This window comes from Athene noctua, chromosome 4 (genome assembly GCF_965140245.1).
Source record: "Athene noctua chromosome 4, bAthNoc1.hap1.1, whole genome shotgun sequence".
NCBI lineage: Eukaryota > Metazoa > Chordata > Aves > Strigiformes > Strigidae > Athene > Athene noctua.
This window is the reverse complement of record NC_134040.1, coordinates 85,292,733-85,318,863: the sequence shown is the minus strand read 5'-3', so window position 1 is coordinate 85,318,863 and position 26,131 is coordinate 85,292,733. Positions and strand designations below refer to the sequence as shown.

The 26,131-nt window shown below is 42.0% G+C and overlaps 1 protein-coding gene across 5 annotated transcripts in view; it reads left to right on the top strand.

Moving 5' to 3' along the window:
* Window positions 1-26,131, top strand: part of WDFY3 (WD repeat and FYVE domain containing 3) — a 180,353-nt gene that overhangs the window by 43,482 nt on the left and 110,740 nt on the right. For all 5 annotated transcript variants that reach the window (XM_074905929.1, XM_074905926.1, XM_074905927.1 and 2 more), the window contains exons 3-4: window positions 13,586-13,796; window positions 19,755-19,878. In XM_074905929.1, the coding sequence (XP_074762030.1) occupies window positions 13,617-13,796; window positions 19,755-19,878 (304 nt within the window). In that variant the 5' untranslated portion in view covers window positions 13,586-13,616. The remainder of the gene's footprint in view (window positions 1-13,585; window positions 13,797-19,754; window positions 19,879-26,131) is intronic.

The window sequence follows — 26,131 nt, the reverse complement described above, 5'->3', positions numbered from 1 at the left end:
CCAAGAATATCTACACCATTTAATAAGTGTGCTAGGGAACACAAGAAAAAAAATTTCAGCAATGTTAAATACTTGATTGGAGAGCTGGGGAGAACTGGAAGAATGTGGTCACTTGAGCAATTGATATCTGTTTAAAAGTCTGCAGTTTTAGTCTGCTTTGTAGGTTTGTGTTTTGATTTGGGGTTTGTGGGGCGTTTTTGGTTTTTTTTCTTCCTTTTTCTTTTTTTTTTCCTGTTTAGTCTTTTTATCTGACACATGTTGGGGGACAGAAGCCTTGTGGATCTGATGGGGTGCTTCTGATTTAGAAGAGCTGTATCCTGCCTTGGTTCTGTCCCAGTCTTCCTCTGCAAGCCTGACAGCCCTCTTTCAGACTCTAGCCAGTCATCCGGGCGCAGCAGCATCTCCTGTGTGTTAGTGGGGAGCTAGAGCTGTTTCCTGAAAAGAGAGAGAATTCTGTCTTTACTCTTCGCTCTGTGCGAGGCTCCTGAGAAGGGGTCTCTATGTGCGGTGTGGGGAGGCTGGCCTGGGAGCCCAAGGTGAAGTCTAGCTCTGCCTAAAGCCCTTAAGGCACAGGGTGGTGTAAGATGAAACTGAGAAGGGTCGAGTTGCTTTTATCTGCCATCTGTGACTATCAAGCCCAGAGGATCATTCTGCCATCCAACAGAGGGGGTGGAGAGAATGAGGAGCAGAAGAGAAGGAAGGTGAGGAAAAAGACAGTGCTTTTACCCCGTCATTACAATGCTTGCTTAGTTACATCCAACATAGGAAGCTTTACTGTTTCTCCTGGTGGTGATGCACCTGCTGGAGTAACAAAGCTGGTGAAGGGTCTAGAGAACAAGTCCTGTGAGGAGAGGCTGAGGGAACTGGATTGTTTAGCCTGCAGAAAAGGAGGCTGAGGGGAGACCTTATCTCTTTACAACTCCCTGAAAGGAGGGTGCAGAGAGGTGGGGATTGATCTGTTCTTCCAAGCAACAAATGATAGGACATGAGGAAATGGCATCAAGTAGTGCCAGGGAAGGTTTAGATGGGCTGTTGGGAAAAATCCCTTTAGCAAAAGGGTTACCGAGCACAGGCTGCCCAGGGGAGTGGCAGAGTCACCGTCCTGGGAGGTATTTAAAAGACGTGTGGATGTGGTGCTTGGGGACATGGTTTAGTGGTGGACTTGGCAGTGTTGGGTTTAGGGTTGAAGTTGATGATCTCAAGAGTCTTTCCTGACGTGAATGATTCTGTGCTGTATGGTATGCGGCATTTGCATCCACCGGAGCTCAGTGAGTGTCTTTGGACCATCCTAGTTTCAGCGTAGGGGAACCCCGTCTAAGAGAAGTCTGTTCAAGAGTAGTCCATTCAGTGCCATTTGTAGAGGAGCCTTTGCCTGGGGATATGTAGGGGGTCAAGTTCAGCAACCACACAGTGGAATAATGCAGTAGTTGGAAGAGATCAGTTACTGTCTGAAAGGCAGTAGTGATGTGTATCCAAGTATTTCTACTGCTTCTCTATACATATCTGGTCTGAACGGCCGATTTTAAGGTCTTGGGCTTTTTCATTTTATTTTGCACTTAGGTATACTGTGAACATGCAACTTTAAAGATGTGATTGTTCACCCTGATTTACTTCCTGTTGCTTCAGAAATAAGCATTTGTGCCTGGGGTTTAATGCTGATTTTAATGCTGATGCACTGCTCTTTCTCTTGCCCTCTTTCTGACTAGATGGTAGCAGAGAGAGGAATGTTATTACATCAGCCAGGCATGTGCTGGTAGGATCATTTTGTTGTTTTTCTTATCCAGGTTGTTAGAAACAAGGACAGCTCTGTGGAGACAAAGTTTACAGGTGATGGGCTTCTATTTACTGCTCTTCCATATGTAAACTTCCGAAAGGCAGAAGAAATGTTCTTCTTTTTGGGTGTATAAATGGCTGTGTTACATAGTTGGTTGGAGTTCATGCTGTAGATTGCTGTTGGGAAATAAAAACACAACCACCACACCAACAAATAGGCACCCACTTTGCCTTATACCATGATCCTTTTAAAAAAACCTCTGGTGGCTTTGCTGGCTGACTCTCAGAACTGTACTTACTGTCCTCATCACTCGTGTCGTTACTGCACGTGCTGCTGTGTTTGGTGCCTGGTCTCACTGCTTAGACGTAACAACCTGTTCCAAGCTCACGGGTTTCCTTCCCCATTTTACCCCCCCGCCCTTACTTGGACGGGCAAACAGACCAAAGCACTCTTCCCCATTCCTAATAACAGCTCATTGTTTCATTGTTTATTCTAGCAGAATAACTTTTCTAGGAAGGCTTTTCTACTTCGCTTGCTCACTGGTAATGCAAGAGCCACCCTCTGGAACAGTGTTTTTTCCTATGCCTTTGCTGATGTCTGCATGCCAACCAAGCACACACTTACCTCTTCAGATCCCAGATTACTTTGCTTTTTTTTTGTTTGTTATTTTGTGTCTGTCCTGCTGCCACCCCCCCACACCCCCTTTTTTCTTTTTTTCTTTTTTTAGCAGCATTTTCTCTCCTGAATGGCATAGTTTAGTCATTGCCATGCAGTTCAGGTTGGCAAAGTAAAATTTCAGTTCTGCTCTACTCCCAGCAGGCTGTAACTGGCATTCTGTTTGTCCAATTAATGCAAATCAGTTTATTCAGGCCTTTTGAAAACAAAAAACCCAAGAAAAACAGCATTCAGAGATGCTTAAGATATTTTACCACAGAACATAGCAAGAACTCATTAATTAGAATTTGCTTTCCAAAAATATTGAGGAAGTAAATACCCTGTTCTGTGTGGTTTTTTTTTTTTTTTTAACCAGTTCTTACCTATCTTTATGGGATTCAGCAAACTTTTCCCGACAATCCACACATTAGTTGTTTTATGAGTTTTTGGTGTCATGTTCTGATTTTGAATGATCTATCAGTTCCCCCATTTCAGATGATTTTGCTGAGGTGCAAATGTTTTTGAGCTATCTCAATTCGTTCAGTGTATGTTCCAAACCAGAACAATGTTTCAGTGCTTGCTTTCCTCCCCTATGTTTTTCAGCTGTAAATGTTAATAGCAGTACCGAAGTTTGCATGATCATTTGAGTTGGTTTTTCTGTAGTCTTGCCAGCTAGCGGGTGTGAATGGGATCATTCACACCTGCAAGAGTGTCCAGTTACAAATTTCCAGATTAACAGTAACCTGGTAAATTTTAGTTTCCAAAAGTAATTTGATATGTTTATAGTGTATGCAAACTGAGAACACCGAAAGCCAGAACTTTTATTCTCTCAGTCTGAAACTTGTTATCGTAGTAGGCACAAATTTTCCTGTAAGTGAGTGTTCCAAAAATACATGTCCGTGGAGAAACTTCTCCTTTTTTTCTAGTTATCTTTTGGGTCTCTGCTCCAGCCACCATGGCTTCCCTTCTTCCCGTCGGGATTTTTGCGTTGCACACATTTTTGTCTCTTTAGTTACCACGTTTCTCTGGTAAATAGTGTCCTTCTTGCTCCTTGAAGGGGAGAAGGAATTGTATGCCCAGAACTAGTTTGGACTTTATTGCACTCAGGGCTGGATTGCCAGTTTGAGACTACATTGGAACAGGTCAAAGGAGTGGAAAAAATGTCGTAGTGGTATGGTTGCACAAGCATGAGCAAATAGTTTCTCGGAGCCTGAATGTCTATGAATGAACCACCTGAACGTGCTAATGCAGGTCTCTCCTTTCTAACATAATCCCTACATAGAGCCACTACTTTGATCTTTACTGTAACTGATGATTAGGGTTAATGAAACATGCTAAGATTTTTTTCCTGGAGTGACCTTTCTCATCTCCTAAAGCAGAAGGGCTTCTTTTACACACGCAGAGTTTTATTTGGTCCTCAGCCTTGCAATGGCAATACGTTTTGCCTTGCACTAATGATTTAAATCAACTTCTGGTATAAATATTACCCTTTTTTTTTGTGCAAGCTGAGGAGATGCCATGCAGCGAACAGTTTGCAGTATGGAATTTCAGACTCCTTCTTTCATGGCTAGCGAATCCCAACTGGTTTTTGGAGATCAGATCTGTGTTTATATGCAGATGAGGTGATTGAAGACTTCGCGTGGAAATTCACAGAAGAAGTGATGTGGAACCCAGCAGTTAAACTGCGTTTCAGGTAGCCTTAGGGTTGGAGTGTATTTTTTGGTGGTGTTTTGTGTGAAGGATGGTCTGTACTCTTACAGTTAACCTCAAAGATGAGGTTTTCTGCACCTCTTAGTTGGATGTCGATGGGGTGTTTGTTTACATGCTATTTAGTTTCTGGAATGTGAAATTTGTGAGATTTCCCTGACCTTTTTCAAAAGCTACTTTTGAACAAGCGGTGGATGTATCTATTCCAGTGGTTATCAAAAGCAGAATTACTTTTTGGTTCTTGGGGGAGTGTGTGGTAGTTCAAGATGAAGCGAGAATTTGTCTTTGATTTTAGTTGAAAAAGATGCAGAGTGAAAAATGCAAAGGCAGAAACCTTAAATGAATATGTGTGGTCAGTCTAAATAAGCCCGTATTTGAGCTTTCTGGCAGTTTGCTTTGGGGACATTTGTCATCCTTTTGCTTGGTTATCAGTTTATTACTGAGCAGTACTGAGAGTTGTATTCGTGCTGGTAACAGATCCAATGTGTGCTAAAGAAAGATGTAGAATCGAGTTTTATCAACATCCAGCCAAATATCACATGCTAGATGCTGTGTGGACAAGTTTTGCTCCTGCTAGGAAAAGGCGGTGCACGTGCCCGCTTCCTCGTGTGCTGTCTCTTCTTTGCTCTCTGTAAAACTGACCTGTAGCTGCTTCCTCATTGATGGAGCTTGGAGTTCAGAGCACCAGCCCTAAATACCTTGGAACAATGATTTTAATCACAACCTCCACCTCCCCTTGAGTATCAGTGGTCCTTCATGCTAGGTAACTGTTGTTCTGTGTGTGCTGTTGCACTAAAAAATAAAGTTGAAGCAGGCTCTTCGGTTGCAAGGGCCTAATGGATGGTGGGTCTACACTTGAGATCTTAAAAGTTGTCCGTGCTTTTTGTGTACAGAAATAGAAGTGAAGAAAATTGATGCAACTCGAACTGTGGTTTGGAGAAATACTCTATGTTGTTTTCAGCTGTGGTGGGATTTAATACTTTGTTTTATGGGCTTTATGTTTTGGAGGTGGTGGAAGGAACGTTTGTAGCTTGGAAATAACTTTATTAAAGTACTGGAAGCAATTTTGGGAAATAAGATTTAGTGGTTATTAAAGAATTAGAACATGTGGCCATAGGGTTATCTTCTAGGCGTAAGCTAGTAAGTCAGGAAAAAATATAGGCTATATGCAGAAGTGAAAAGCAGTACTTCATTGTCTTATTTGAACAAAATGAAGTGCACAACCGATAGAACTGAAGTTCATTTTAAGTCAATGCTTAATAAGAAATATGTGCGTTGTTATTCTTTAGCAGTACAGCTTTCCTCAGTGCCTGCAGCATAGGTCAAAAGTATCACTGTTATTTAATTGTTGCCCTTCTTTTTTACTGAATATAAAACATTAACCTTCAAGAAGGTCCAAACCACAGGAAATCTACTCTATCAGCACTTGCTATTATGTGTCATTATCATGAATAATTTGTGGGAAATGGGCCTAGAAAGAAGACTGATAGTCTGTGTTCTGTGTCTGTATTTTTCTGGCTAATCAGTTACTTAAGTTCTTCATATGAGTTAAAGTATTAAGAATTTTTGTTTGCAGTGATGTCAAGGCATTAAGGTCAGACTGGCTGTAAGAACGGCACTTCTAATGTTGCAAGTAACAAAGAAGTTGTGTCTTTAAATACTCATCCAATTTGAGTTCAGATAACAGGAAGGACATGTCCCAAATTAGGATAGCAAGCCTTTCTTTTTTTTTTTTTTTTTCTTTTAGCTTTCTTTTTGAGATGTTGAAGCAAAAAATAACTGCATTGAATTATCTGGTTTGGATAGTACCTGTGAACCGAAAGACACACCTCTGCAATCATCTCTTCAACCTGTAGACACAAACAAGTATTTCACTAGGTTGGCCTCCTCACTTATATTCAGCTGGAAAAGGGAAGCTTAAGCTTTCAGGTGATAACATAAGGTTCCTTGAGATAAGTTTAAAAATATTTCAGTGCAAGGGAAAAAAACCCCAAACCACAGAAAAGCCAGAACCCTGAAATACTAGTGCAACCTTGCAAATCCTTGCCTGCACACCTTCCTTAATAATAGTTTACAGTATAAAAATTGGAGTGGGAGTTGATGGTGTTTTCCTGTTGGGAGGATTTCTCAATGAAATAGTTCCTGTTTTAACCAGATGACTAGCTGTGTAACAAGAGGAAAACTTAGTACAGGAATAGGCACTTTTCTGACTGAGTCGGCACGCTGGCTTTGCTCCAGGCCCCGTCTTACAGGGACAAGGCGATACTCCCCACATCAGTCCGTCAGGGAGAGCTGATGGCTGCCTTTCAGCAGCACAGCTTCATTGTGCCGGATTTTCTTTCTGTGTAAGTAGCTGTGTTTTCCTTGGAGGGGTGGGGGGGGAATGGGAGGAAGTAGTTGTGTTCCTCGCTTCCCCTCCCTGCTGCTGTTTTTGCCTACGATGAGAATTTATTATTCCTGTACAGTTGTAAGGACAAATGGATGTGTATCTAGCCACTAACAACTCTTCATTGTTTCTTTTGAAAGGCACAAAACGTCCTTTTCAATAGTGCATGTTGATGATCATCCTCAGAATGTTAGTGTTAATGACATGGGTAGGAAATCTTAAAACAGAGGTGGTGTGGAGGGAAATAACAGGTGTGGAATTTACTGACCGTGATGGACTTCTGTGATTCACTGTAGCAACAAGACTGACCTTAAGTTTCATTTTCCTGACATAGTTGGGGTGGAGCTGTGCACTGGTGTCCCATTATAATCTGCAAAGGAAGAAACTGATTCCTATTTCACTGCTAAGCTGCTGATGTAATACCAATATAGTGCCTGGAGGAACACTTGTGACTGTAATTATGAAGCAGATAATTACCTAGCTGCTTATTTAAATAACACCCTTTTGGAACTAGATGCACAGCTTGGACCTGTAATAGCTATTGTGAAAATAAGAGTGTCTTGTGCAGCTTCTGTCTACGTGTTTTGCTCCACAAATGTTTTGATAGCTCTAGTAGTATTACCCTTGTATTATCATGCTCTAAGTTGTGTTAATGATTTTGTGTGTTATGTTTTTCTTACAGTGTCTGTCTTAGAGCTTTGTAAATTGTTGGTATTTTATGTAATGTAATTTATGATCGTTTGTCCAACAACTTCCGCTAACAATAGAAAACATTTCAAAATACTATGTTAAAGGGTAGAAGTTACCTCTTGCACCAGCTCCAGTGAGACTTCTCGAGAATATCGTGTGTTCATCCCGTAGGATTCCCATATAAATTTAACAGAAGAGTCAATAACTTGGTGAATGAGTTTATATCGGAGCTGCTCACATGGATCAGCCTCATGTATGCTCATGGGCAAATGTGCAGCCACCTGACAGCCAGTGGAAGAAAACAGAGGGGTTGTTTAAGTAAAGAGGCTCATGCTGTGCCTTTACAGCTTGCTTCATTTCTCTTTGCATGGAGATTTTTCTACTTCTACCAGCAGGAGAAAACAGTAATGTGTTTTATAAGAGTAGTGTTGTTATTGTTGCTGTCTTTGTGCATCTTTGAAATCTACTCATCAAGTGTCTTATTTTAGTGTTGGTCCATACAGGGCAAGATGATACACAGCTGCCATTAATTCACCTTTTAAGCTCAAGTAGCAAAAGATGGGTGCAGTGGGTCAAACTGCTCCGACCCTCCTCACGTGCCTGTCACTGTGAGGCTGCATTAATAGAGCTTCCGCTTGCTTAGTTTGCTCTTTCAAAATAACTTCTGACTTCTTACTCAGCTTAAAAAACCCAAAGACTCAACAGCTGCACTGTCCAGCTCAACGGTTCCTTGTGAGGAGCGTGCCTGCTTGGACCTGCTAGGGAAGTAACTCTTCAGGGCCATGGAGTAAAGAATGTGTGGCTGCATCGGGCTGTCCATGCTGGGAGAGGGGATGCAGGGCAGGGAAGAGGCTCCCCTCCTGAGAACCAGCTTCTGTCCTTGCCTCTTCCACAAAACTCCTCAGGAGGTTTTTTGAAGTTGCTTTCTAATTGTGTACTGGGCGTCTAGCTTAGAGATCACAAACTGACAGGAAGAAGGACATCAGCTGATCTCTAAGGGGTACCACACAAGCAAGCAGAAAGATTCAGGTGTTACAAGATGCCACGTAGGATTAGCTACCCTCCAAAGTTTTTTATGCTAGATATCCAGATTATTAGACGCCACCAAATTTAGTGTAAGTTGTGTGCGTCTGGTCGTTGTGTGTATATTGAGGCTGTTAACATGCCTGTGCTGTGAGGCAGATTTATGAAAATAAGTTGATTTAATAGCTGTGAGGCATTCTGATCTGGCAGTGATGAGCAGGACAGAGGAACCCATGAGGAGCTGCACCACTCTGTGTGCAGAGCAGGCTTTCAGTCTGGCTGGCAGTAACCAAGGTGTAGCATGGTGCTTGGAGGGGTGAAGTAACAAAATACAGAGCAGCTGCTCCTGAAGGGAGGGCTGTGTCCAGGCTTTCTACCGAGAGAGTCAGGCGGCCCTCTGGGGGACTGACTCTAGGGAGTAAGTGTGCAGTTTAAGACTGTACGGTGGTGCGTGCGCAGAGGCAGGCCAAATTCAACCTCTACAAGCAACTACAAGACAGGTGTTCCCTAACTTGCGAGTTTGCTTCTTTTAAGGTTCTTTTCCTGTAGGCTTTTGCTGTGCGTAGTGCTTGATGATCATGTGCTGTATGTAAGCAAGTAGCTGTGAACAGGTGACTGTTAGTGAAAATACTGAAATCAGTTTGTTTTGCCATTCAGGAGACTGCCAGGCCTTAACCCTGAACTCACATCAGGGTGGTTTACATCTGATGTGAAGACTGTGCAGTTGCTTTTACTTAGCAGAATAGGAATGTCCGTCCTTCTAGATATTTTTTTTGTTTATAGTAAAACGGTGTACTTCTTGCTTTTTTGCAGGCCTAAGCCTAAACAAAGAAAACCTCAGACAAAATATTTAGACAAGACTTAGTAGCAACACACCACTGTCCTTTCACTCAGCAAATGTGTGTCATGTTCTGGTGTACTATTTCTAATGTATCATTCCTCTGAAAATTTTAATTGTTTGGTTTTAAAATTTTTATTTTAGATGAGCTTAAACATCTCAAATGTTTTCTTAGGATAAGTAACTTCTGCTACTGAGATTCACAGCACGGAAGCTTTTGGCTGCTGTAAAGCGTGAATAATCCTTCTTCCATGTCTAAGATTTGGGCCTAATGTTGGAGCTCCCACAGCTATCTTCCTTGTATTTCCATAGATAATCTGTGCTGTGCTAATCAGAAGAAATATCACTGGGTTTGGACTGGCAAAAATAAATGGAGGCCATGCCAGCCTTTTTTCTAATAAGACAGAAACACAGTAGGACTCAACTCTGGAATAATTCCACAAGTAATATCTACTCTGCTTAAAATGAGTATGTTGCGTACACTTGAGTTTATCTGCAGTGGAATTGAGGGTAGCTTTTACGTGGTTCTGAAGACTGAGAATGAGCAAAAAGTACTGCCAGAAAAAGCTGATCCAGAGGGTGGATAACATTGTCGAAGAAAAGCAGCATATACTGCAAAGATCTGTGTGTAAATGTCAGCGTTACTACCCCTGCCATCCCTTTGTACAGTGCAACAGGGACTACTTACCTGTGAAAGGCATCAGGGGAGTGAATACTTTGCAATAAAGGATATTCCCAGAGCAGTGTCTTCTAGAAAGATTTGCAGGAGTGTCTTCGGGTATTTTGGTTTGTGTTTTTTTTTGTTGTTGTTGTTGTTGTCTTTGTTGTTTTGTTTGGGTTTTTTAGGGCTGGAGTTCCAACAATTAAGTACACAATATGTCAATTTTGTAGTGTCTTTAGGTTACTTTTGGAAAAAACCGAAAATGAAATTAATTTGATGTTATTTACACTATGTTCGTAGAATCATAGAATGGTTTGGGTTGGAAGGGACCTTAAAGACCATCTAGTTCCAACCCTTGGGCAGGAACACCTTCCACTAGCCCAGGTTGCTTTGTTCCATCTATCCTCCCCTCCTCTCTGCCCCCTCTCTTACATTGAGGTTGAGTATGTGGTTGTCCTGGCGCACAGGCAGGAGGGACCATGACTCTGTTGAGAAAGTGGGGACTACTTTAATTGCTCTCTGCATTTGTCGTTCCTCTGGGCTAAAACTACTCCAGGGAAGGTAAATGATTGTGTCTTGGAGAAGCAGTCCCCATTACACTGGGATTTGGACTTCTCTCACTATAAGAAAATTGTCAGATCTTGACCTACAGCTGTGTGGCTGAGCCAGTTCTAGGTGTGTGCTTAGGCTCAGTAAAGCGACAGGAATAAAAACAAAAATTGCCTGCACTAGCAGAAGTCCACAGCAGTGGTGGATGCAATGACAACATGCGTTCTCAGTGCGGGATTTAGAGTTGTCAGCATTTTGTGAATCATAAAAAAGAATTTAAAATATTATCTTTAAAAGATTTTATGAAAAAGAAAATACAGACTTTTTTCTGCTGCTGAGACAGTGAAGTTTTAGCTCTTTGAGCTCAGATGTGGTATTGTGTTAGTTTACATGTTGTTACAGCAAGAGTTGAGTTCCCAAACTGAAGACTTTGGGAAAAGGTGCAGGTTTCTGGGGGAAATGCCCTTGAATGTTTTTTATAGCTGTTACTGAACTTCCGTTTTCCCATCCACCTTTAAATGATGAGAGGTAGACACCACAATTCTGTGGAGTATTTAATTGTTGGTCTCCTTAACTTTGTATATGGAGCTGAAACAGTTTCCCCGTTTCCCCCTCACTCCTTGCCTTACTTGAATGCAGTTGTGAGAAAACTCCCTTCTGCCACAGTGTCCAGTTGTCTGCGTCAGCTGAGGGATTTGTCTGCTCTGTCCCTCTCAACTTTTGTGCAAGGTCCTGCTTGATAGGCTTCAGTCTCATGTTCAGAAGATGTGGTCCGTGTTGTTTTGAAGACTAAATACAGACTCTTGTCATATCTGTGGGATAATTTAAAATGTAGACACCAGTGACATGGTAAAGCAGAACGTGGACAAGGTCAGTTGAGCAGGACTTAAGAGCCCTGGGGTCATGAGTGAAGGGGACAGGGGCCCAAGTGATCTTCTACTTTATCTTGCCAATCAGAGATGGGGGTGCAAGCAGAGGTCAACACATCAACACCTGGCTTTGTGGCTCGTGTCATGGCCAGGTGGCGTGGCTTAAGCCCAGGGGACAACTGAGCACCACACAGCTGCTCCCTCACTCCTCCTCCCTGAGGGATGGGGAGGAGAAATCAAAATAAAAGGCTCGGGGATCGAAACAAGGACAGAGAGGGATGACTCACCCATTATGGTCACAGGCAAAAGGCAGACTTGATTGGGGAAGAATAAAGAACATCAATTTATTTTGAACACCACCACCACAATTTAACAATCAGAGTAGGACAGTGAGAAATACAACCAGATCTTAGAAACACCTTCCCCCACCCCTCCCTTCTTCCCGGGCTCAGCTTTGCTCCTGATTTCTCTCCCTCCTCCTTTCCATCAGCACAGGGGGACAGGGAACAGGGGTTGTGGTCAGTTCATCACCCCTGGTTTCTGCTGCTCCTTCCTTCTCAGGGGGAGAACTCCTCACACTTTTTCCCTGCTCCAGCGTGGGGTCTCTCTGATGGGAGACAGTCCTACACAAACTTCTCTGACGTGAGTCCCTCCCACAGGCTGTACCTCTTCACCAACTGCTCCAGCGTGGGGCCCTCCTGCGTGTCGCAATCCTCCCAGCAACAGACGGCTCCATCGGGGGCTTCTGCCCTCAGAGTCCTGGTGTTCTCCGGGCTCAGCCCCCTGCTCCGGTGTGGGGTCCTCCACAGGCTGCAGGTGGCATCTGCTCCCCTGGTGGCCTCCACGGGTGCAGGGCACAGCCTGTCTTCTCCCCACAGGCTGTGGGGGGTCTCTGCTCCGTGCACCTCCATGTCCTCCTCCTTTCTTCCACTGTTTTTGGCATTTGCAGAGGTATTTCCCTCACTTCCCTCCTCCTCCCAAGTTCCCCTTCTGAAATATTACAGAGGCGCAGCCACCGTCACTAATTGGCTTGGCTTTGGCCAGAGGTGGGTCTGACTTGGAGTCAGAGGAGCTTCGAGAAGCTTCTCACAGGGGCCACTGCTGTTACCCCCCCTCCCCTGCTACCAGAACCCCACCACACAAACCCAGCACACCAGGGCTTTAGCTTCTGTGGTCACAGGACATTTTTTGTTTTGAAAAATACAGGTTATTGGGGAGAGATGGCACACACATACCTAGAAGAGGAAAGAGGATCTTTCCTGGTGGATGGGTTGACTTAGTGAATCACACTAAACTAATGACCTTGAGGGATGGGGTAGTGCATGAGTGAACCTACCAGAGCGGTAATGAATGCACCCCAACTCTCCAAAAAGATGAGAGAGTTGACAGTCAAACCGAAGTGCTTCTATCCCAATGCAAGCAGCGTGGGTAACAACCAGGAGGAGCTGGAAAGCTGTCATCTGACCGCTACAGCTGAAACTTGGTGGGATGAATCACGGGATTGGAGCGCTGCAGTCGATGACTAAAAACTGCTCAGGGGGAGCAGGCAGGGAAGGAAAGATGCTACATTAAAAAATGAATTGATCGCACGGTGCTTTTCTTGAAATAGCAATGCACACGTTGAGAGTTTATGGGTGAAAAGTAGAGACCAAGCCAACAAAGGAAACTTCGTGGCTGGTGTTTAGTACAGACCATGTATCAAAGGGAGGACATTGATGAAACTTTCTTACTTCAACTACGGGAAGCATCACACTTGCACGCTTTGATTCTGCTAGGGGCCTTCAGCCATGCTGACAGCTACTGGAAAAGATGATTTTTAAAGGTCCCTTCCAACCCAAACCATTCTATGATTCTAAAACAAGTTTCTTGTGCTTCAGGACAGAGAAGCCTGAGGTGATGTTCTGCAGACCTGACAGCTGAGGTGTGAGATGAGCAATAGCTCCATTGGGTAGCCTTGTCAATTTGCCACAGGAAAGTCAGGAAAAAATTTAAGCATGCCTCTGTATGATAAAGCCAGTGTCTGAGAGAGTTTGAAGGTCTTGTTTTATTAAAGTACATAACGGGTATTGATTTTATTCTAGAATTATTTTGAGAATACTTTGCATTAGGTAGATAACGCTCTGTAAATGCTGTGGAATGCACACCAAAGAATCATAAAAATTATCTAATAAAAGGTACCAAAGAGTTTTGTGGTATTCAAAGCCTGGTCCGTTGTGCTTGGTGTTGAAGAGCATCAGGTGTTTTCCTGGTTCCCACTGTTGGCTGTAAATCCTCAGGGCACGTACAGATCAATGCCCAGCATATAAAATTAGCTGATGCTCTTAACTGCAGTGTGGTACTTACTGTGAGAGAGGGGGCTGTGTATTGAAAGGCTTTGATGGACTAATGCCTCCATCTCTTGTACTCAGTTAAGTTCATTATCCTTTCTGAACAGGATACAAGGGAGCTTCCAGAAGTCAGTCAAGATGAATATGGTGAAGAGGATCATGGGCCGGCCCCGGCAGGAGGAGTGTAGTCCCCAGGATAACGCACTGGGCTTGATGCATCTGCGTCGCCTCTTCACGGAGCTCTGTCATCCTCCACGGCACATGACACAGAAAGAACAAGAAGAAAAACTTTACATGATGTTGCCAGTGTTTAACAGGGTAAGCTAGAGAATCTGCAAGAGATGTTTTTTTAATTTGAATTGACTGCTCGTATTTTGTATTCCCAAGGCCTTTGATTCTAGCACAACAGCTTTTCTTCTGTTGGCATCCCTTCAGTTTTCCCCTTCTCCTTGCGTAGCATTGTGTTAGTGGAGAAACCATTAGAGATTTCCTTCTATTACTGCTTTTTCTGAAGTGCAATGCATAGTTGCATGTAGACTGTCACGGAGATTTTCTGCAGAGCTTGCTGTTATTACAGAGTCATCCGATTTCCAACCTAAACTTACTTGTAGTAAGTTTATACCCACGTGTTTGTGTGACAGCAGTGTCCTTGAGTCTAAATAACTCTTCTCCCTTCTTCACATTTATTGTACTGATGCATATTTAGAGATAACAATCATAATATCTCCTGACAGAGTTGGTTTTCCTAGGCTACACGAGCTGAACAATTTTAATCTTCTCTTGTGAGAACTTCTCTGTATTCTCATTGCCCTTGTAGGCCTTTCCCTATGTATTGAGTCTGAATGCCTCTCCTTGGACAAGGGGGGTTTTGAACAAGCAATCTGTAGGGAAGATTTAATAGCCACTTGTACAGTGCTGTTCATATTTCACCACTCCCTTGTGCTCAGGCCTGAGATTTTGTTTGAAGGCAGGACTGTGATGACTGTCACTGGAATTAAGAGGAGCTAAATCCTCCTGATGTCCTGTGTCACTCAGTTATTCTGCCACTTCACTGTGAATAATAAGTTTGATGGTAGTTTTAGGGTCTTGAAAGAACAATAGGTACAGATCTAGCTTTCCTTTTTTTTTTTTTTTTTCTTTTTCTTTTTTCTTTTCCTGCTATGACCTGAACCCTTGCCCCTGAAGCTCTTCTTGGGTGATGGGGATTTGTGCTTGTGTATGCTACCATGGAGAACTGGAAGCATCCAAAAACTAAAATGCAAGAAGTTGATAGGAAAATCAACTCAGCTTTCTGTTTCTGTAGATTGATGTTTTGTTTGAAGTGTAGCTTATAGTCTTAGATATTGAACTCCTTACAGGTTATGTAGAAAAATTAATCCTAGTCAAGGCATAGTATTAATAGGATTTTAAGTCTACTAGGGAGCATGCTTTAGCGGATAGATCCCCTAAATGTGTTGTTGCCCTAGGTCTTACTCCTAGTTCTACTGGTAACCTGTTGTGTGAGTTTGGGAGAAGTGAGCTCAGTTCATCTGCTTCCTCTTTAGTTTATCTGCTTGGATTGTATGCCCTTCAGTTATGGACTTTCTTAATTTGTTTTTACAAATTAGCACAATGGAATCTTAATCTTGGTTTGAGCCCGTGAAGATTATTTTGATGCAGTTATGCTTAGAAATCTCCCTCTGGTGGTTACAGGTGGCTGATGCTTCTGATCAAGGGAACGTACCCACTATAGCTGCTTAAGCACTTACTTGTACTCGGCGGGTGGGGACGTTTTTCCCTGGCCCTTGTGGTAGTTACTTGCAGTGGCGTCTTATCTGTGGACATGGCAATTGGTGATACAACTGGGTTTAAGAAAAACTAGTGCAGCAGTGCATGTCCTATTTCTGTACAGCAGTCTAAAGAAGTAATTCCATTAGACTTCAGAGACGAAAAAAACCCAAAACTTTTTAATGTATTTGTTGTTTCTCCCTTCTCTCTTTTCTGCCTTTCTTAACCCATTTTTTTTCTCCTTTACACTGTTTGGCTCTGTCCTAATTCTCTGTCCCTATACTTGACTATGTTGAAGCCTAGTTGTAGTTGGTCCATGTCTTTGCACCATTTTTTCTCTCTCATTGTAATTTATTCAGCTCGTGTATTGAAGCATTCTGAAAAACAAATCAATAGTCTCAAGTTTTCTTCTTACTCTGTCAGAATCAGCTCTTGCCTAACTAGTCTCAGGTGCCATTTAGATTTTGTGAAAAGATTGATGGTTTCTGCTATTTCCATCTGTACAAATACATTTTGGCTACTGTTTTCTCTTAGATTACAGTTTTTCCCTTACCACAGATTTTTCCTTCCCCAGGGTCCCCATGTCTCTTTTCTGTTCTTTACAGAGTCCATCTAATTTTGTGGATGGGCTCTTCTCCATTAAATCCTCGTGATTCTTTTGTTCCCTCCTTTACTGAAGTGAATTCGATACTGAAGACGTATTCTTCTGTGCTGGCCAAATGTTTTGCTTTTGGATCCTACCTGTGGTTGTGTCTCTTCCTCTTTCCTCTTGTTTCCTTGTTTGGTTTTCATATCAGTATTCTCAAACTCTGGCAGTTTTTAATGGGTGACCTTCTTGGAGTTGTCCTTCTTGCCACAAATACAGGCTGTTGCTGGATGTTGTCACTTCAGTTTCCAGCCTCTGCAAAATCTGACTCTTAGCCTGGCAGGTTGTGGGAAGCATGTATTGTTTGTGCCCTTTCACTTCCTTTCTTGCAGTCCCTGGTAACGATTATCAGTCCTCAACGAACTGTTAGCGTAGCACAAACAAACCTGATTTCTCTTGATCAGTCAGGTCTCATCTGGCCCTGTTAGAGGGGGATTTTTTTCCTTGCATTTCATATGAATGTGTTCTTCCTGCTTTCAGGAGGCTGAGCAGTTGTGATGTCATCTGTTTATTTCTACTTCCACAGCTTACCTTTTTAGGTTCCCGATCAATGCCACCTTCTTTTGGGCCTTACATAATACGAGTTTGCTGTGGCTTTCTTGCCTTATCTAGTTTGGTGTCTTCTGGAGTATCAACTGTTTGTTGTACAGCTTATTCTGGAGCCATCCTGCTAGCTTGGTAACTCTGCGAGTCAAAGTAAGACAGACTCTGAAACTGATTGGAATAAAAAATAGAGCAGGAGAAATATTTCATTTTCTAAAGAGCCTTATATGAGATTTTCAGTGAGAGATACGGTCGATCTTGGTTCACTCGAAATGCTGAGATGACTTTCCTCTGAGACCTGCTTTTACTGACAGGAAATGCTAAAAGATTGCTAGAAGTTCCTTTCTGAAAATGTTCTAGTTTCTCAAACATAGTCCTTAGCTGCAAATGTTTTAAGCTATCAGGTAATAACTTGATTCAAATTCAGACTCTGAATCCCTCAGTTACTTTGCATAGTTACCTGTATTGAACAGGTTTAAGTGAGATTGAGTACTTTTTGTGTTACTGCCTTAAGCAAAGTCCATAATGGTGAACCGTGGAAGCATTATCTGTTACAAGATTGGGGATGTCTGTGTTAGGAGGAGAAAACCCCAAATAAATTATGGAGCTCAGATCAAGACTTCTGTACCACTCCTTGATGTGTACTTCAGAATGTCTCTGGTACAGAGTTGTGAGCTTTTGGAAGTGGGAGCTGCATATGTTTGGCTGGGAGTGTGTGTGTGAGAGAGAGAGGGAGAGAAATCCAGGAAATAGTTCTGGAAGAAGCATGATTTTTACTGAATGCACAGATCTCTAGAGTGAGGAAGGTAAATCCAGAAGAGCTAAAGCATTCTTCACTTTGGTGTATAGATACAGCTCTTCTCAAACACACTGTAGTTTAAACATCTTGCTAGTTCTGGTAACAAATTGGTTTACAGACCATTTCTGTTTCCTCATTGTTCAGGGAGGCTTATGAAATGATGAATCACATAGTAATGACAAGCTAAATCGGTGCAGAATGAACAGAAGATTGGCCCTCTGGAAGAGTACTCAAAAGGTTCCTTTCAGAGTTCAGTGCTCTACCAGTGCCGTAGTAACGCTTTTGCAGTTTGTGAGAAAGTGCATGGAGTGATGAAGAGGCTGGTTTTGAATAACTGGTACATTGTTTACATTTTCTCGAAAAAGCCTTGCTTTCCCTTATGAATGAGATGATTTACTGGTACAGTGCCTCATATCCCATTTCTGGTTTTTGCTACCACCATTAGTCAAAGAGTATATCAATATCCAATGCAGGTGCTTTGTTCTACATGGTACAAACTTGGTTATGGGGTAACTCATTGAAAACCAGTTCACCTCAGTCAACCTTTTGCTATAACTGTGAGCTCTCTGCATTTCGTGGGATCTGCTGAAAACTCTAGGCAAGCTCAGGACAGTACCAGGGCTATTAGATTTTTTTTTTTTTTCCTCTTCTCTTGGTCTGAGTGAGAGAACTTTAAACAGTTAACGATGGCAAGATGCTCTGCCAACGTGCATTCTAGTCTAGAGAATCTTGCTTAGGTTGTATCAGTGAACACTCAAGCCTCAAGGCCCTCTTCCTTTCTTACAGCTTTGTGGAAGTTAAAGGCTCTCCATGAACCGAGTGCTGATGCAGACAACTGCAAAAGGAGGTCTTGTAAAAGGTTGAGAGAAATTTGGATTGTCTGTACTGGGAGTGCTGCGTACTCTGTAATCCAAATGAGGGGTGTTTTTCTTGGTCTCTTGAAAAAAATTGTCTGCCTGTTAATGTCTGAGCTCGTGTTTGCTTTCTTTATTGATAATGGTAATTTTCTGTAGGAGAAATGCTTAAGTTTTTGGTGAAAAATATTTTTATTGTAAGGACACTGAGCGTTCAATTTCAATGTTGGTATTTCTGGCTTAGTTTCATCATGACTTTGCAATGCGAGTAGACAGGAAAAATATTTTTGGCTGTTCTGTAATGTGCCAGAGCAATTGATACTAAGAGAAGTCAAACTTAGACAAAGGTTATTCCGTCTCCTGCCTTTTAAGTTTTCTTCAGCAAATTTGGGGTTCCAAGGTATGTTGGTACCGCAGTTATCTTGCATCCTTACTGGCTGTAATATTGTGGATTTCACTGGGTGTCCCTGGATGTAAGAGTTACCTCACTCAAGTATGTCAGCAGCTCACCTGTAATGGTGTAACTGGGTCACCCAGGGAAAGAAGATGAGGGTGAAGCAGCTGTTGAGTTCAAATCAATTGTACTGCTGTAGATCACGTCCTCTTTCTGAGAGATGAAGATAACATGTTGAACTAAAGTCCTGTTAGAAAAGTTCTGTAACCTTTTATGCTTCCTGGCTCATCGGTGAAAACTCCTGGAGGTTAGCTGGGAGGGAGAAAAATGTAAAGGAGCAGAGAGGTATTGAGACTGTTCAGGTGGTTAGCAGGCTGTTCTGTTTTTTCAGCACTGATAGGAGTGATGATAGCAGAATTTGGATTGCATGCTTTATTTGATAATGAACGTCGTGGTTTTACTGTGACCGTTTTAGTGCACAGTTTGTATCAGAAGTGTGGATGGAGATTCGTTTTTATGTGTAGTCTTGAATGAAAAGTAAATTACCTCAACAACTAGCTAATCCATTTTGAGATAATGTCACGTTCTGTAGTTTAGTGCAGTACTGCAGAGTTAACACATTTCTCCGTTAAATGTGTTTCAGTAAACGATTAAATAACCAAATTAATGCTTAAGTGACAATTTCTAAGACAAAAATTCCTAGTAACTACTGCTGTTGTGTTCAGGAGGATCTCAAGAGAGGAGAGTAAGGCCTTGGGGTGCCAGCAACGCGGGAGGCTTCCTGATATTGTCATCGAGGGAAGGTTTAACAAGGCAGTTCTACTTCCTAGTCCCTTCTAGATTTCACACGCATTGTTCGGTATGTGCAGTTCACCCCGGGGGATGTTTAGGTGCAGCAGATCATAAAGGAGTTGGTCCTAAAAGCAGGACTCTTGCTAGAGAACATGCTCTGGTATCTCGTCTTCACCCCATTATGTGCAGTATCAGACCTTTGGGGCTCTGTGGGGTTTTCATCTTGCAAGAAAACTTGCGATTTCCATTTTCCTATTCTTTTGTCACATCCTACCTCCCTGAACGATGACTTAATTTCAGCTATGAATATATCTTGGAGCATGCATTGTGAAAACCAGTACAATGATGAATACTGCAGCAGGAAAACAAAAACGTGTAATCTCCATAGTAATACTCCTTCTTCGCAGAGGAAGGTGGTAGTTTGTAGTGATCCTTGTAAGCTGAATTACTTTTTGATACATCCGTTTTTCTCTTGTTTTAGGTGTTTGGAAATGCTCCTCCAAGTACAATGACAGAAAAATTTTCTGACCTCCTGCAGTTTACTACTCAAGTGTCACGATTGATGGTGACTGAAATTCGACGGAGAGCTTCGAATAAGTCCACAGGTATTGGATGGGGCACAAGCTTGGGCTTTCTGAGATGTGCATCGTGAATTTTGGATCAGTCAGAATACTCTGAGCTACCATCCACAGCAGCTGTGCAGGCTCAGAAATTGAAGTCTTCACAGTGGAAACGTGTGGCCTTACGTTTGTTTGGGCTGAGAGGAGGAGGAGGAGGCTGCTAGAGTTTTTCTCTCCAGGTTACGGAGAAAACTGAATTCCACAACTTGATAACACATCAAAGAGAGAGGAGTGAGCTAAGTTGCATCACCTGCTAGTAGAAGGAGACCAAAAACGTGCATGTGCTTAGCTGCTGTATCTTGCCTGACTGGTTGGTGGTGTGTTTTGTCCCTTGGATATGTTAACATTCCAAACCCATGCATTTTAGTTTAGCTGTTGGCCTGGAAGCTAATAAGGTGTGAAAGTACAGCAAGTCCCACATCTGGACCAACACCGCTAGCTCTAGAAAAATGTTAGTGGACTCCTCTTTTGCTCTGTTTATTAAATGTCAGGGTAAGATTTGGGTCTGTTGAACCCTGGACGTGTCAGAAGCCGACCACGTACTGGGATCTGCATAACTGAGAACAGTGTACCAAGAAGGCATGTTTCATTAGCCTTCCTCTCTGATTTCCTCTTCTGAAGAGGTACTTCTGAGAAGTACCAAGTTTTTGTCTGCTAGATAATTTTAAGATCTCTACTGGCTTCTCAGTTTGGATTTAGTGGTAAATAAGGAAATAGCGGGCTGGAAAAGGCTGTGCAAATTATTACGCATGAAGTCAGGAGTCACAAACTGTGCCAATTACAATTTCTTTCCATTTTAAGTAGAGTGACTAACAGTGAAACATTCCAGATGGCTAAACAGATATCATAGACAAAACCTGTTCTCTACGGGTAAACAGGCGCAAAACGTCTTTTCTTTGGTTATTTAGGGGAAATGAATGTCCAACAGCCGTGCTGGCAGAATGGTGGTGTTCATTTGACCTTTTTTTATGGGGAACATCTGTTATGCCTGCTAGTCAGTTGGATTCTGCTAAGAATGGCCATTTTTGTGTGTTTATTACTTAAGCCATACCTCTGCTTGTTGCTCCCAGATAATCCAGTTGTCATCCTTGAAACCTCACAAGTCAGAGGCAGATTTTTTTTTTGTTGGTGGTGGGTTTTGGGGTTTTCTTTTTTTGTGCCCCACTTGGAAGCTTAACCACAATGACTTAAAAGACAGTTTGGTATTTTCTAAGCTTTAATGTAACAAATGCCAATGTCTTTATTAAAACAGTAATTTTTCCTCAGTTACCAAGATTCCTATTACTTTTCAGACCTTATGTAAGAAGGCCTGGTAGGTCTATGTTCTACAGCTGCATTGTGACTCTTGGTGGGACCAGGAAACTGCAGTTTGCTCTCCAAGAATGACCAATGAACAAGCTGTTACAACTCATAGTTTGCAGACTTCTTTGAGCAAGATACACATTTCCTGCAATACTGAAAGCACTAATAGAAATTTTTGGCTTTTTAGAATACGCTTTATGTTAGAGGTATAATATTGTGTCTGTGGATTGTGAAGGTTCTTGCTTTTTTTTTTTTTTTTTAAAAAAACCTTCCATTCTTCTTGTGCACCAAACAAAAAGATACAGCATATCTTAATAGCTATTAACAGGTAATTATATCTCCTAGCATGTTTTTAAAATTGAAAAACTTCAGTAACAGCTGTATGCAGGAAATGTCTCTGGTAATGTCCAAGTGCAGATTCTTGATGGTGTGAAGTCAACAAAATGGCTGAGCTCGTGTTAGAGACAAGCTTTCCATACAAATGTTATCAAAAGTCAACTCTAGATAGTTAACGAAAGGCAAGAAATTTTATAATAACTTGCTTTCTGCCTTTAAAGAGACAAATGCATTGGCAGTATTTTACAGTTGGGAATGTGATACGATTAAATCTTACCTGTTGGTGTGGTGGGATTTTTTTTTGGTTGGTTCTCTCTGCCCCCATCTCCTAAGGGAGCACAGGGCAATTTTTTTCATCAGGCCTTTGAATATTTATGCTAATCACTATGTGAGTAACGCCTGCCATCGTGGAGGCATATCTCAGTTATTCTTGGCAGATTGTAGTAGTTTTCTACTACTCTAGAACAGCATTTCATGATTCAGTAGTAACTGTGCCAGCGCCCTATCTGAAGTAGTCTCTGAACATTGCCATTGTAGTTACATGCTCAACTACAGTTTCAACTTATTTCTCTATGGATGTAACCTTGGAGTAAGAAAAATGAAGCCGTTACAATCGAGTTAAATTATCTTGTATGTCTCAGTCTTTGCTGTACAACAGCGGCAGCTTGCAGGTGACAGCCATAGCCATATCTATGAGGATTAGTGCATCTTCCCCTTGCCCTGCTCTATCTAGTCTGTTTTTGAAGGTGGTGGGGTTGTGGTTGAGACGGCTGTATACATTTGAGATTTGTAGCTGCCAAATTTTCCACAAATAAATCCAGTTTTGTGTCTGAATTGATCAAAAACTTTTGGTGGTACTATGCTAAACTATACGTTCAAGCATCTATTTCTAGCGTAGTTTTAATTCTGAAATGAACCTTTCTTTGGGAGCAAGTGCATCGGGCTCAGGGCTGAAAAAGACTTCTTAAGGGACAGGGAGAGCTGGAATCTTGGTAGAATAAATCTGACTACTAATGACTAAGTTGGCTACTGCTGCTGGAAGGGAAGAAACACTATTATTTCATGTATTTTTCAAAAGACATATGCTGGATGCAACTTTTTGCTCCATGATTTTGCAAATATTTCCACTGCTTGTCCTAGAGTGTTTGACACATCATCATAATTTCAACCAACTGCAAAGGTAAGCTTACAGCAGGGTAGGTTAGTTCAGACGATTCCTCTGGTATGGCCAGCAGGACTTGGGTGTCGTTTCAGGGGATCTAGCCGGGCTGGCACATGGTGGAGTGTGGTCCCCAAAGTCCCCTCCGCGGGGGTGGCTGGTGTGCAGGTAGGTGGGAGAGCTTCTCTCTGTGTCACAGGTGTCGTGAGCTGAATAGCCTGGGGCCTTTTGGTTTATTATTTCAGTAAGTACCTGTACCTCGTACATGAGAAATAGCTTCACGTTGCAAACTTAAAGGTAAGCGCATAAAGCTGGCCTCCCCCCATCAAACTGTGAACCCCCGTAACTGAGGGGTGGGTTCCTGGCCATGCTCACTGACAAACAGAACAGAGTACACCTTTCTCTTTCACTCTTCACAGCTTCTCAAATTTTCAGCAGTTGAGGGTGCGCAAACCTCGTATCTTGTAGTGATTATTTCACGTTTACTAGAGTTGGCTTCTAACTTACGTTGTCTGCATCTCGAGCACAGCAAATGACATACTGGCAGCTCCTGTTATTTAATGTATGAGAATATATAAACGTTATCACATGGAGGTTCAGAAGGATTCACCTTAGTGATGGAAAATCCTGCAATCCCCAGTCAGAATATGAACAAGTGTTTGTAGAGAAAATCTGTTGAAAACTCTTTGGAAGGGTAGAAAGTTGAAGAATGAGAAAGAAAAAGGGTTCATCACAGGGCTGGAATATTTTAACCTCCTTTCAAGGTCAGTTTCAAAATTGGGGATTTTTTTTATCATCTCATGTGCAATAGTCTGTGTGCATTACTGTTTTATGCACCTTTTAAAATCAATTTAGTTGTGTCTTGCTTCATTGATTTCAGTCAATGTTTCATTCCGTATTTGCTACATTCTCCGTATGTATTTGTCTCATTTTGTACTATTTAATGCTGAATTTATTTTACCATACCTCTAGACTATTCAGCTAATCAATTCTACCTCCAAAACCAACAATTTCAGTTATTGTTTATATTCTCTGAATGTTGTGATGATTTGGTCTTACGCATTTCTTTTTTCTGTTTGGTTGAGTTTTTGGGTGCCCCCTCCCCCCCCCTTCTTTCTCTTCCTCTTAATTTCACCGATTTATTCAAACTGTTTCACCAGTGAAAATGCTTTTAGTCTCCTCAGGCATTTCTTTAACAGATCTGCTGAAAGACTGTCATTATCTGATCTTCAAACCACTTTGGGAGACCAAATTGATAAACATTCTTCATCATAAAGTTTAACCATGGCAGAAAACCACATAAGTGGTTTGTATGTGGTCTCTGACAATGACTACTTTTATTCTTTTTAAAATTCCATTGGTCTGCAGACTCTGTTTTTATTGTTCATTTTTACTGCAGTTAACCTCTGTCCCATCAGCAGAACTAATTTTATGTTTGTCTTAAATACGCAAGAGTTAGTGTTATTTGTTATCTCACATTTTGGATAAGTTACTCATGGCAGTTAAAGGAAGCCTTTTATCTTCTACTACTAAGTAGCTTTTCAGGTTCCTCCCATAATGTAGTCTGAAGTTTTCCTGATAGTGTTATTTTTGTGGTGTCTACTCTTGGAGGAGTTGAGGATCTTTTCTGCTAAAATAAGTGGACTTTGGGGTTCCTATCAGACTTTTTGGTACGTTAGTTAACTTCTGTTGAGAAAAAGAGTGTGTTGGAAATGATCTCACATGCTGTGACTACATGTGTCTTTGTCTTTTTCATTACACGTATGTTTTTCCTGTCCTGTGGGTGACTTTGCTTTGCAAGGTGATTCTGTTTTGAATTTATAGAAACTCCTCTGAAAGGGAAGCAGTTTCCTATCAGCTTCTCATCAAGAGTCGGTTCTGATCAACGACGACTTGTGACTTTTCGTTAACCTTCAATTTATTTTTGATGCTCTTTACCAGATCTTATGCAAGGCAAGCGGAGTGCCATGTAGTGCCCTTCCAAGGGATCCTAGAAAGTCTGTGGTTTTTTTTTTTTCCAGCTGGGTTAGTGAGGCTAAATGCTGACACAGTTGAGTTGATCTTTGGATGAGCAGCTCTCCATTTCTGCACACTGCAAAGGCATCAGCTACTTCGTATCTGTGGCACGTGAGGACAGCACTGTGCTGTTCCTGATGAGTGAAAGAAGACTTTGTGCCATCCCAGTTTTTGTTTGGGCTGATACTTCTCTCTCACTATCTAGGCAGTTGGAACAGTTCGTATTAACTCTTAAGTATCTGGCTGTGTTTCCAGGCATTCCCCATGAGAAGTACTAGAGACTTCTTGATGGCTTCATTAGAAAAGGGGTCCCTGACTTCAACTTGCTCCCCAGCACCCCCCTGGTGCACCCACCCATATCTCCCACTCCACCCATCTCCCCTTTTGGCATATGCACAGATATTTTTTCACTAATACTCCGCTCTAGGATAAGAAGAAACTAGACAAAAGCCTGATGACACTATTATACACTGTTCATGGTACTAGAACATCTAACTGAAAGCTTCACATACTGAATTGGTCCTTTGTGCTGTTGCTATAGGCAATAACATTGCTTGTAATGCAGTGCTGCCTTTTGCTAGCAGTCCGAATGGGTCTGATTCCATTGCTCTCCATCTGCTGCTTTTCTGAAGCCCAGGATGCAAAGCACCCATGACATCTCTAACGTATGAAGCAAATACTGGTGTTTTATTCTGCCAAGCCTCTATCCCATACGTACTGAATCCATGCTGAAAAATCTAACTACATGTAATCACATAATCATGGTGATATTTATGCGTATGTGCTTGCACAGTTGTCAAGATATATATATACACCTACATAATATTTTATAGGTTTTCCTCTCCGCCCTTTTGCTGGTTTTACTAGCTAGCATATCCCAGTCTTAGATTTTATGGCTTGTTCTGCAGAAGCTGAAGGGCTAAGGACATCTGGGTGGGGCACGTAGAGGATATTAAAAAGATGACTTGAGCACTTCAAAACCAAGGGAAAGGTACAAGAAATAAATTAAGATCAGTGCTGATGATAGAAATTAATCTTAAATGATAGTGCTATCAAATTTGCTTAGAGCAGATGACAAGAGAACTTCTTCCTGCGCTTAAAATGCTGTCTGTGATTTAGGTAGTGCTTAATTAAGACTGACACTTTTGAAACTGTTATTTATAGCAGTTGAACTCTATGCCATTTAGGATGCCAGCAGCATGACAACTCGATCAGGAACATCTGCTTAACCCCTGAGTCTCCCTTTCAAGATGACTAAAAAGAGCCCCTGTTCCACAGGTGGCTTTTGGAGACGATGCCCGAAGGGGTGCGCTTACAGCCTGTTTGGTACCAGTCGTACCTGCTTACAGTCAGAGACTGACTGCCCAGCTCTGGGGTCAGGTAGAAAGAGAACAGGCCCATTAAATTGCACCTAATTCTGGGCTG